We start from the raw sequence: 11,159 nt of genomic DNA on the forward strand, positions 1-11,159 counted from the left end.
TCCACCTATGGAAGGAGGACATGCACAAGACCGGCAACGAATCCAATGAGTGCAGCATTCCGCCTATGGAAGGGGGTTGTGCACATGGCCTGCAGCGAATCCAACGAGTGCAGCGTTCTCGTGCACATGGCCAACACCGTATTCGGTGAGAGTGCAGTATTCCACCTAAGCGGGGGGTCATGCACCAGGCAAGCCTGCAGCCCGAGAGAGTGCAGTATTTCGCCTAGGAAGGGGTTGTCTGCACATGGCAGTTACCATAGCTGGAGGGCGCATGCACTTGGCCAGCGCTGCATCCCGGAGAGGGCTAAAGAAGGGAAGCATGCACCAGCCGGGGAGTGCGACACCATGCCGCTCATGGAAGGAGCACGCATACAGGCGGCGCTACTGAGATAAGGCTGCAGCGTCCTGCGCAGCGCACAAGAAATCCATTAGCTTAACCATGTTATGCATTCCCAAATAAAAAATAGCCTCACTGAGGCAGAAAGAAGTGCCACCATACAGGTGCCCAGCATAGAAGTAGAGGGGGGGGGGCGCGCCAGCCATATAGGCCCATCAGCCGAGCAAAACAAACAGAAGCACGGGGGCCGGTACCCGAAGGGTTAACAGCCACCAACCTGGAAGGGAGGAGGAGGCGGCGCCGCGATCCCCTGGGGGCGGGGAACCTCCAGGCGGGAAGAATTCGCGCCCGGAGAAGTTCCCGCCCCCTCCAACAGAGGCCGGAAGTTTGCGGCCTAGCAGGCCGTGAAGCCGGGGCCTAAATTTTCTGCGGCACCCGGCTGACCGGGGCCGCACAGGAAACCGGAGCGGACTGCCTGGACAAACCGGCCGCGGAAGCCCACCCCGCGGACCGGAAGTCAGGGGCCCGGGTGGAGCGCCGGAATGCGGCCCAGTAGGCCGAAGCCTGGACCAAAATTTACGGCGCCCGGCCGGCCGGAAGTCGCCGACGGCCGGCCGGAATCGTTGGAGCATCGTGCTCAAGCCAATGCCGGCCGCGGGAGTCTACCCCGCAGGCCGGAACAGTCGGGGGCCGGGAGGAAGTGCGGCCCAGCTCGGAGGTGCGGCCCAGCAGGCCGGGAAGAAGCGCCGGAGGTGCGGTCGCCCAAGCAGCACTGCCGTCAGGAAAAGGCCCCCGGTCCAGAGCAGCGCATCGGTGAGGGGATGGGGGGACCCTGAGACCGGGTGCCCGTGAGGATGTGAGCACAGCGTTCCAGGAGGGACGCTGATATGTGAAGGGAGGCGATGTGGCTGCCTATTCGCAGCATTCTGCTGCTAAAATGTCCCATGAGGGCCAGAAGGGAGGAGAGGGAGCAGGGAGTGGAATGTCGCCCCGCAGCACCCCAGGGGCCAGCCTAGGTCCAGCAGTGACCGAAGGGTCCAAGTATGGGGGGTCAGGCACGCAGGAGACCAGGGTGGGGGGTGGGGGACGTAGGGCTGGAGAAGCCACTCTCTCACCATAGTCGTCTTCACCCTCGGTCCATTCCAGCAGGGTCGCCCCTTCAGCTACTGGCACCGTAGTGGCAGGACGCTGGGAGAGGGACTTGGCGTGCGGGCGACCCTTGCGCTGGCGGGATGTAGGGGAGCTGGGCTGCCCTGATCCACCTTGTCTTCTGTGGGGGAGGCAGCAGTGCGGGTGACCGGCACTGGCGCAGCTCAACCCCGGGAGAAACAGAGAGGTCTAGTGCGACTCTGTTGTCCCTGATGATCTGGAACAAAAAGAAAAGAAAAAGTAAAAATCAAAATTTAAACAAGGAGAAAACAGCCCTGCAGTAGCAGGGAGTGTCTTGCCTCCTTGGACACTAAGCAAAAACTGGCAGTCTCTCTCTCCAGGCTGAGGGTATAGCTGATGGAGGAGGGGCTTAACAGTTTTCACTTAGTGTCACGCCTCCTAGGGAGATGAGCTATACCCAAGGTCTTCTGTGTCCCCCAAGGAAATTGGGCGAGAAAACTGAATTTGATGCAATTTTTGGTGAAAATCAATTTCCAAGAACCATTTCTTCAATTATTACAAATTTATTGAGACATGTGCATGCAGACACAGGCATGTACACTATGAAATTTGCACTCATTTTTTTAAGGAGTGGTTTTATGTCTACCAGGGTCAGGTACAGTTGCTAATTAAAAAAAATGCATGACATTTTAACTTAATGCAAAGTTGCATAAATACAAGTGAGAGTAATTAAAATATTGGCATTCATAGCATGACAGGATATGCCATACGTGTCCAATGGGGGCGGATACCATAGGTGGTCCTTGCTCACTTGGAACTTCCAAATTAGTGTATGCTCTCCATTCACAGCAGCCACAAGACGGGGAGAGGTGCAGGCCCGAGAGGTGGGACCATACTTATAGGACATTTATGGTACACACTGTGGATATGCCATAAATGTCTAGATGGGAATAACCCACACTCGGCAGGAAAAAACCTGTAAGCGTAAATTGACTCAGTGTCAATATATGGTGCAGTTGAAATCAGCCAAAAAAAAAAAAGAAAAAACTGTCTGCAATGCCGTTGTTATGGATTTACTGCTGCAGACCTTCCACATGTGGCTGAACCTCAATGATAAAGAAAAATATCTACTTTTACTTTTTTGCACCATCGAGTCCTAGTTACAGGGAAGAATCTGCATGGTTACAGTGACTGGTGTCAAAGGTATGGCTGTGCTGCACCTAGTCAGACCCAGCAGTCTCCTACTTTTCGCATACCAGGGATCACATGACTAGTCAGCACTATTACCGATCGCTAGGACAGCCAGGTTAAACCTGCACAGCATCTATACATTAGAGCGGGTTTAGGGACACCGAGTACCCTCCGTATATCTCTGACAGGTGGTAAGAGGTAAAAAAATAACAACAATACTTACACAGGCGCATAAGTAATCATACCTGCAGAATCCAGATCACATGGAAGTGGTTTCATCGATTCAGCAGATAGAACTGCTCTTTGGCGTAAAACAGGCCCGCTTTGACTGCAGATAAAGTAAGACAAAATCATTTATTACATGAAAAATAAAGGGGGGAAAAAAAATATATATGTTTTAACAACATTTTTATTAGAAGAAAAAACTGTGATTTTCCATACATAAATTAATCATCAACATTTAGAATTGCACAATAGTTTTATTTATTTATTTTTTGGCCAGTACTATGCCATAGAACATGAAATGCTAATTATTGCTCTTCTGTGGCACTCAGCACAATTGATAAAATCTACATAGACAGGTAATCTGTGGTTAAAAAAAATAAATAAAAATGCTGGAAGTTTTATTTTTTTTCGTTTTTGCGTTTTAATTTTTCTTCCCCATCTTCCTTGAGCGATAACTTTTTATATATTTCTGTTCACATAGCTGTATGAGGGCTTATTTTTTGCGGGAAAAGTTGTACTTTCTTATGCCGCCATTAATTATGGCATACAATGTAGTGAGAAGCAGTTAAAAAAAAATCCAAATAGGGTGGAATTGGAAAATAAACTAAATTTTTTTTTTTTTTTTTTTTTTTTTACACATCACCATATTCTGACCCCCATAACTTTTTTATAGTTATATCTACTGAGCTGTTTGGGGGATAATTTTTTGTGGCACTATCTGTAGTTTTTATTGATACCATTTTGGAGTGTGTGTGACTTTTTTGATCATATTTTGGGGGGGTAATATATACTTTTTTGGGGTAAAGAAGCAATGAAAAAATAGAAAATTGGCCATTTTGACCCTTTTTTCCATTACGCCATTCCCCATATTAGGCCTCATGCACACGACCGTGCCTTTTTTTGCGGTCCGCAAACTGCGGATTCGCAAAAAACTGGATGCCGCCCGTGTGCCTTCCGCAATTTGCGGAACGGAAAGCACATTTGTAGATATGCCTATTCTTGTCCGCAAAACGGGACCTCGGAACGGAGCAACACATCTTTTGTGGCACCATTGAAGTGAAATGGTCCGCATCCAAACGCAGTTTTTGCAGCTCGGATGCGGACTCAAACTACGGTCGTGTGCATGAGGTTTTAGAAAAATATTTTTATATTTGATGGGCGTTTTCGGTCACGGCGATACCTATGATGTTTATATTTTTTGTTATTTAGGTATTTATATTTTTATTACACTGAAAGGGAGTGATTTAAACTTTTATATTTATTTTAATTAAGTTTTTTTTTTTTTTTTTGGCGATTATTTTGAAGCACATATATGAGCCTACAAAATCTATTTTTATTTTTTTATTTTGAACAATCATGTATTTTTAAACTGCACTTATTATAGAGAATTGCTAATTTCTTATGTCCGCCTGCCATCTGGTGACCAAAATAAGAATTGCACTTTAAATGTTCCCAGCCTCTTCAGTGCGGCTGAGCCCATTCAATTACCTGCAGCCCCATAGGCCGCAGGGGACATCGGTAACGCATTTAGATGCTGTGATCTCTCTTGATCCCGGCACCTAAAGCCTTTAATTTCTGTGATCGGCATTATTGCCAGTCACGGTAATCAGCCGCAGGTCTCTGCTGTTTGAAATAGCAGAGACCTGCCGGCCATGACTCGCACCTGCAGAGGGCGCCATGTTTGCCTAGCGCTCCAGCACCGTACATGTACAGCGCTGGTAGCGAAAAAGAGTAATAGACAACCTGCCACCATGAAATGCTGTGCAAACTTCAGGCAGCATGTTAAAGAGCAGGAGGAGCTGAGCAGATTAATATATAGTTTTGTGGAAAAAGATTTAGTATAACTTGTTATTTATACATAAAAATTACTGAGCTCAGTAAGCAAGTGGGAAATCTTATAAATGACTGACAGCATTTCCTGTGTGAGTTTACTGTAATCATGGTTTAGGACTGCCAACTTGGATACTGAGCTCAGAAAGACCAGACAGTTTAGTGGATAAATTGCAAGTTTTGCTGAATCTTCACATAAAACTATATATCAATCTTCTCAGCTTCTGTCCATGTCCATCCCTGTCCCCACACTGTACGCCTGCAAACCGCCGCTGGAATACATTGAGAGGACTCATCCTGGATTATGTGTGCACGCTTAAGAGCCCTCATAATGTATGGATATCTAACCTAGTGATCAGGGGTAGTAGTACTATTCATGTAGTACTGCGCTCAATAGGGATGAGATAGGTGACAGACTCCCTTTAAGGATGTCCGTTTTTAAACATCACATCAATCAGCAGTGGTTTCTAACTTTATTGTCAGATCCTTGAAAAATATTTCCATTCCTGAAGAACTCACTGCCAATCCTAACTAAGAAGGATGGTGTTTAATGATACTAAAATTCTGGCTGAGATTTCTTGACTGCTTTGCCTTCCTAAGGGCTCATTTACATGACCGTATTCTTCTTACCGCAACTTTGCGGATCAGATGCAGATCCATTTAGTTCAATGGGGATCGCAGAAGATGCAGACAGCACACCGTGTGCTCTCCCGCATACACACATCTGCAAAAATGGATATGGTCGTGTGAACGGACCCTAACGTGCAGTCCCTAAAAAATATGTTGGAATAATGCTGGCCATGCCCCATCTCAGGTCACCTCTCCCACCCCTCTGCACAGCAATTTTTTTTTTTTTAGAAGAGGGGAGGAAAAACTGTAGATTGTAGCCCAAATATGGCAAACCATAAACTGCCACTTTATTATACCATACCATGCTTTCAAAAACGAGATTTTTGTATAACTTACCAGTAAAATCTCTTTCTCGCTCTTTCCTTGGGGGACACAGAAGACCTTGGGTATAGCTCATCTCCATAGGAGGTGTGACACTAAGTGAAAACTGTTAAGCCCCTCCTCCACAGCTATACCCTCAGCCTGGAGAGAGAGACTGCCAGTTGCGTGTCCAAGCAGTGAGAAAAGGCAAAGTCCAACAAGGAACCAACAAGCCAACTACCCAACGGGTAACAAAAACTCGGAAAACGCACAGAGAAAAAACAATTAATGGGTGGGTGCTGTGTCCCCCAAGGAAAGAGCGAGAAAGAGATTTTACTGGTAAGTTATACAAAAATCTCGTTTTCTCGCCCAGTTTCCTTGGGGGACACAGAAGACCTTGGGACGTTCAAAAGCAGTCCAAAAGGGGGAGGGACCACAACACCAAGGCGAAGCACCCGAAAGGCATCAATGAACCGCCGCCTGTAAACCCAGGCGGTGTAAGGCAGCATCTGCCAAAGTCAGAGTATGCACCCTGTAGAACTCAGAAAGGCGTGCAAGGCAGACCTGTGGCCACCGTGCCCAAATGCACGGCCGAAGCCCAATGCCTCCGGCCCAGGAGGCACCGACCGCTCTGGCGAAAGGAACGGTGACACCAAAGACAGAATCCTGCCCTAGGTGCGGTAACCTCAGCAATAGCCAACCTGATCAAGCGGAGGAAAACCACCCTGGAGTCTGCCAACCCTATGCACAGACCTCCTGGAAACCCAAGAGGCCGAACGACTGCAAGAGTCGGAGATCTCCAAGTAAACAACGGCCCGGCCCAAACAACGTCCAAATAGGTGAGGTGTTGAAGCGAAGGCAACACCACCTTCAGAAGGAAGGAAGGAAGGAAGAAACGAGATGCAGAACAGCCCTGTCCTGGAAAGGACAGAAAACTCATAACAAAAAAAGGGGGCCATGCCCGTCAGAGACACGACTGATACGGAACACAACCGTACAGGACAGAAGGATAGAGTGAACTCCTGTAACAGCTCCAAGGGCAAGATTGGAGCGCCGAGAGCTCTGGATATAGTCCCCAGGGCGGTACCGAAGGACAGCACAGAGGAACCAAAGAGCCACTCCGAGGAAGAAGGTCTTGGCAGGCCCAGAGGGTCGGGAACGCTGGAAGAGGAAGAACAGCGCCGACACTTGACACCTCAACCAAAAGACAGAACCATGGGGAAAGAACTTCAGAGTGGGGAATGCACAGCTTTCCACAGAACCCCAGACAAAAAACCCTAAATCTTACGACAGAACCTGGACGAGACACAGCCAGGAGTGGACAGCAGTGAACCCGCTGGAGTCGCCTGGCAAGCAGGCGAAACCCAATGAGAACAGGCGCAGACCAGTAACACGGGCAGAAGGGTCGACAAAACTAGCCCCGTCGGCCCCGAACAACGTTGACCCGCATCCACCCGAATGGGGAGCAGAAGGACAGATGCAAAGACCCAAAAGGATCCGCCAGACGCCAGGAGAAGGCAGGCTAAAGACCATGCTGATGTAACCACGTTGAACAGCCCCTGTGTGGGATCAAAGGACAATCTGAACCGAAAAGGTAGTCCCCCCAAGTTACCGAGAAGGTAAGTCTACATCAGGACCATCGTCTTAGAACGGGCCACGCAATCTGCACCCAGCGGGAGGACAGAACGCGGTAGACTCGGTAAATAAGCACACAGCTAATACAGCCAGCGCGAACAAGGGAGACAGTACGAGGCCAAAAGGAACACCGGAACCATCCACAGGAACAACCAGACTCACCCCAGAGGGAAGGACAGTGAAAACACAGCCTCCGTAGTCTTGTGGGAAGCCACATCGGAGTGATCTGTATAGAGCGGGAGCCAAACAAAGCCGGCGAAAAGAGGCAGTCGAGACAGAGGCCGACATAACACCCTCCAACTGAAAGGAGGAGGAGTGGGCAACAGGGAAGCCATAAGACAGCTCAAAAACAGAACCCGCTACACTGTGAGACGCCCGGTCCACCGCCTCGCAGAAGGCGAATACCTTGAAGAACCCAAGGCGGAGGTCCTCCGGACCTGGGTAATCCAGCACCCAAGAGAAGTTGGGTGACCGTCCCGAGAAGAGCAGCCCGAACCCGGCAGCAGATCAGACAGAAAGCGTAGAGGCGCCAAGAGGAAGGACTCATACCACACTGCATCCGAAGAGGAGGAAATTGCGGCAGGCAAGGGAACCGCAGTCCTGACAGCGCCAATGAAGAATTCGAGAGGCCCCGCAGACAACAGCACTCTCGACCATGGGACCACTAGCGCAGGGAAGCAATGCTGCAGAAGGACGCAAAGGGCATGCATCTAGGACCCACGAACACTCCCTGGAATGAAAGGCCAACTAAATGAATGAGAACCACCCAGCTCGGTGCAGCAGAGAGAAATAGAGCCTGTCCGGTCAAGAGGACAGAAGGAACTCCCTAGGGACGAGTGCAAGGCTGGCGGCAAGCATCGGCTCCCAAGAAACAAAGGTATGCCGCAGGAAGCAGGTGAGGCATACGAACGAGCAGCCCCGCAAGCAGCGAGAAGGCCAACCCACCTAGAAAAAAGGGGGGCTCGTCCCAGAGCGCCACAGCATGTACGGAATCGCAAAGTGCAACCTGAAAGGGAGTTATGCACAAAACCAGTATAGCATGCGACGGAACGCAATCAGTCCACCCCGAAAGGGGGGAAATTGTACCTGGCCAACTACAGTTGGCAAGAGTGCAAAGACCGGTCCCAAAAGGGAGTGATGCCTCAGGCCGAACCTACTTCAGAGAAGCAGGACATACCCTATAAACCAGCAGGAATGCAGGAGGTCCATCTAGTGAAAGGGGAACATGCACAGGGTATCCTAGCATTAAATGAGTGTGCAATAATACACCCAACACTGAACCCAGCGAGAGAGTAACTACTCTGCCAATGAATGGGGACATGTACAAGTCCAGCCCAGCCACATAAGGACAGCCGTGAATCCCAGGAGCGTGCCAAATTCTGCCCTTGAAGTGAGAAGTGGTCACGCACAAGGCCAGCACCGTATCCAATGGAAGTGCAAGCGTTCCACCCATGATAGAGGGCCATTCTCATGGCCAGCAATGTATCCGGTGAGTGTAGCACACCGCCCAGAAAAAGGGGGTAAAGCACATGGCCAGCATCTCCTCCAGGGAGAGTGCGAGCACACCGCCATGCATGGGAGTCATACACATGGCCAGCAACGTACTGGCGAGAGACAACCACAGTCACTAAGAACGCGTGCATGTCGCCTGAGGAAGGAAGGCATGCCCCTGGCTGGCAGCGAATCCAGCAAGAGTGCGTACACTGCCTACGGAAGAGGAGTCATGCCCTATGGCCGACAGCGGATCCAGCGAGAGTGCAAGCACCCTGCCATGTATGGGGTACATGCACGTGGCCAGCAACGTACCTGCGAGGAAACACCCAAAGACAGAGGGATGTATGTATGCTGTCTGAGGGAAGGAGGCATACCTAAGGCCGGCAGGGAATCCAATGAGAGTGCAGCATACCGCCTAAGAAAAGGCCGGCAGCGCAATCAGTGAGAGTGCAGCACAATAACATAGTACATAAGTACATCATAGCACATCAGCGAGAGTGCAGCATAATAACATAGTACATAAGTACATCATAGCACATCAGCGCCGCCTGGAAGGGGGTCGTGCACACAGCCAGTACCGTATCCAGTGAAAGTGCAGTATCCCGCCTAAAAAAGGGGGGATGCACATGATCGGCATCAGATCCAGTGAGAGTGCTGCGTTCCGCCCAGGAAGGGGGTCACGCACATGGCCGGCAGCGAATCCAGTGAGTGCAGCGTTCCGCCCACGGAAGGGGGTCACGCACATGGCCGGCAGCAAATCCAGAGAGTGCAGCGTTCCACCTATGGAAGGGGGTCGTGCAGAAGGCCAGCACCGTATCCGGTGAAGGTGCAGCATTCCGCCCAAGAAGGGGGTCATGCACATGGCCAGCCAGGGAGAGTGCAGTAGCCCGCCTAGGAGGGGGGGGGGGAATGCACATGGCAGGCACCATAACTGGAGAGACGATGAATGCTGCCTACAGAGGGCCGAATGCACTTGGCCAGCGCCGTATCCTGGAAGAGGCAAGAAAACCGCCTAAAAGGGGAAATGCCCTAGCAGCGACGCAGGCTGGGAGCGCAACACCATGCCGCCTGTGGAAGGAGGTCATGCAGACATGCAGCATTACTGATGAGGCTGCAGCGTCAAGCGCAGCCCAATAGAAATCATGATCTATTATTTTTATTTCATTTTTTTTTTTTTTTTTTTTTTTTTCAACTCAGCCTCTGAGGCTAAAGGGGAGCCACCATATAGGGGCCCTGAGAAAAAAATGGGGGCCAACTATACAGACCCAATTTTGGGAGCCGGCCTGCACCCAAAGGGTTAACAGGGATCCGGCCTGGAGGGCGGCGTACGATCCCCTGGGGGCGGAGGAACCTCCAGGCGGGAAAATTCGCGCCTGGAGAAGTTCCCGCCCCCTCCACCAGAGACCGGAAGATTGCGGCCTAGTAGGCCGCGAAGCCGGGGGCTAAATTGCGGCCCCCGGCCCGTCATACCGCCGGGACCTGGGGCGGAACGGCGCTTCAAACCGGCCGCGGGAGCCCACCCCGCGGGCCGGTCGGGATTGCGGCACAGCAGGCCGAAGCCTGGGACCAAGTAGCGGAGCCCCGCCGACCGCCACCTGCTGGGCATAGCCCAATGCCGGCCGCGGGAGCCCACCCCGCCGGCCAGAAGAGATAGGGGCCCGGAATGGCGGTTCGCCGGCGCGGGAGCCCACCCGGCCGGCCGGAGAGACAGGACTGGAATGGTGGCTCGCTGGCCGCGGGAGCCCACCCCGCCTGCCGGAAGTAAGGAGGCCTGGAATGGCGGACCGCCGCGGGAGCCGCGGAACCTAAAATCTTTTGCGGCGCCCGGCCGCACCGGAATATTAGTGCTGACCGGACCGGAGCCCGTGATGGACCAGGGGCAGCAAGGCGCGGGCCCTGTGGCCCTGAAGCAGTGGCCGGTAAGAGGGAGGGGGACCCTGAGACCGGGTCTGTGAGGGTGGGAATCCTGCCTAACCCCTACGTCAGGGGCAGCTAGGTCTGCAGCTCCCCAGGCATTCTTCTTGCAGGAAGAAGGGTGCCATGTCCTATGGGAGCAAAATGTCGCCCTGTGGCAGCCAGGGGCCAGCCTAGGGCTAGCAGGGACAAAAGGGTCCAGAGGCCCTGTCAGTATGGGAGTCAGACACGCAGGAGACCGGGGTGGGGTGAGGGGTGAGGGGGGGGACGTAGGGCTGGAGAAGCCAATCTCTCACCATAGCCGTCTTCACCCTCGGTCCGTTCCAGCAGGGTCGCCCCTTCAGCTACTGGCACCGTAGTGGCAGGACGCTGGAAGAGGGACTTGGCGTGCGGGCGACCCTTGTGCTGGCGGGATGTAGGGGAGCTGGGCTGCCCTGATCCACCTTGCCTTCTGTGGGGGAGGCAGCAGTGCGGATGACCGGCACTGGCGCAG

At 52.0% G+C, this 11,159-nt stretch overlaps 2 protein-coding genes across 2 annotated transcripts in view; both read right to left on the reverse strand.

Annotated features, from left to right (window-relative positions):
• CENPC (centromere protein C) overlaps positions 1–2,961 on the reverse strand; it is a 37,127-nt gene extending 34,166 nt beyond the window's left edge. Inside the window, exon 1 of the mRNA XM_044304554.1 lies at positions 2,884–2,961. Coding sequence (XP_044160489.1) covers positions 2,884–2,917 — 34 coding nt within the window. The 5' untranslated portion in view covers positions 2,918–2,961. The remainder of the gene's footprint in view (positions 1–2,883) is intronic.
• A 4,961-nt stretch (positions 2,962–7,922) lies between these two features.
• LOC122926738 (altered inheritance of mitochondria protein 21-like) overlaps positions 7,923–11,159 on the reverse strand; it is a 175,110-nt gene continuing 171,873 nt past the window's right edge. The window contains exon 16 of the mRNA XM_044278212.1: positions 7,923–7,941. Within this exon, the coding sequence (XP_044134147.1) occupies positions 7,923–7,941 (19 nt within the window). The remainder of the gene's footprint in view (positions 7,942–11,159) is intronic.

The sequence above is a fragment of the Bufo gargarizans genome, chromosome 1 (genome assembly GCF_014858855.1).
Source record: "Bufo gargarizans isolate SCDJY-AF-19 chromosome 1, ASM1485885v1, whole genome shotgun sequence".
Classification (NCBI taxonomy): Eukaryota; Metazoa; Chordata; class Amphibia; order Anura; family Bufonidae; genus Bufo; species Bufo gargarizans.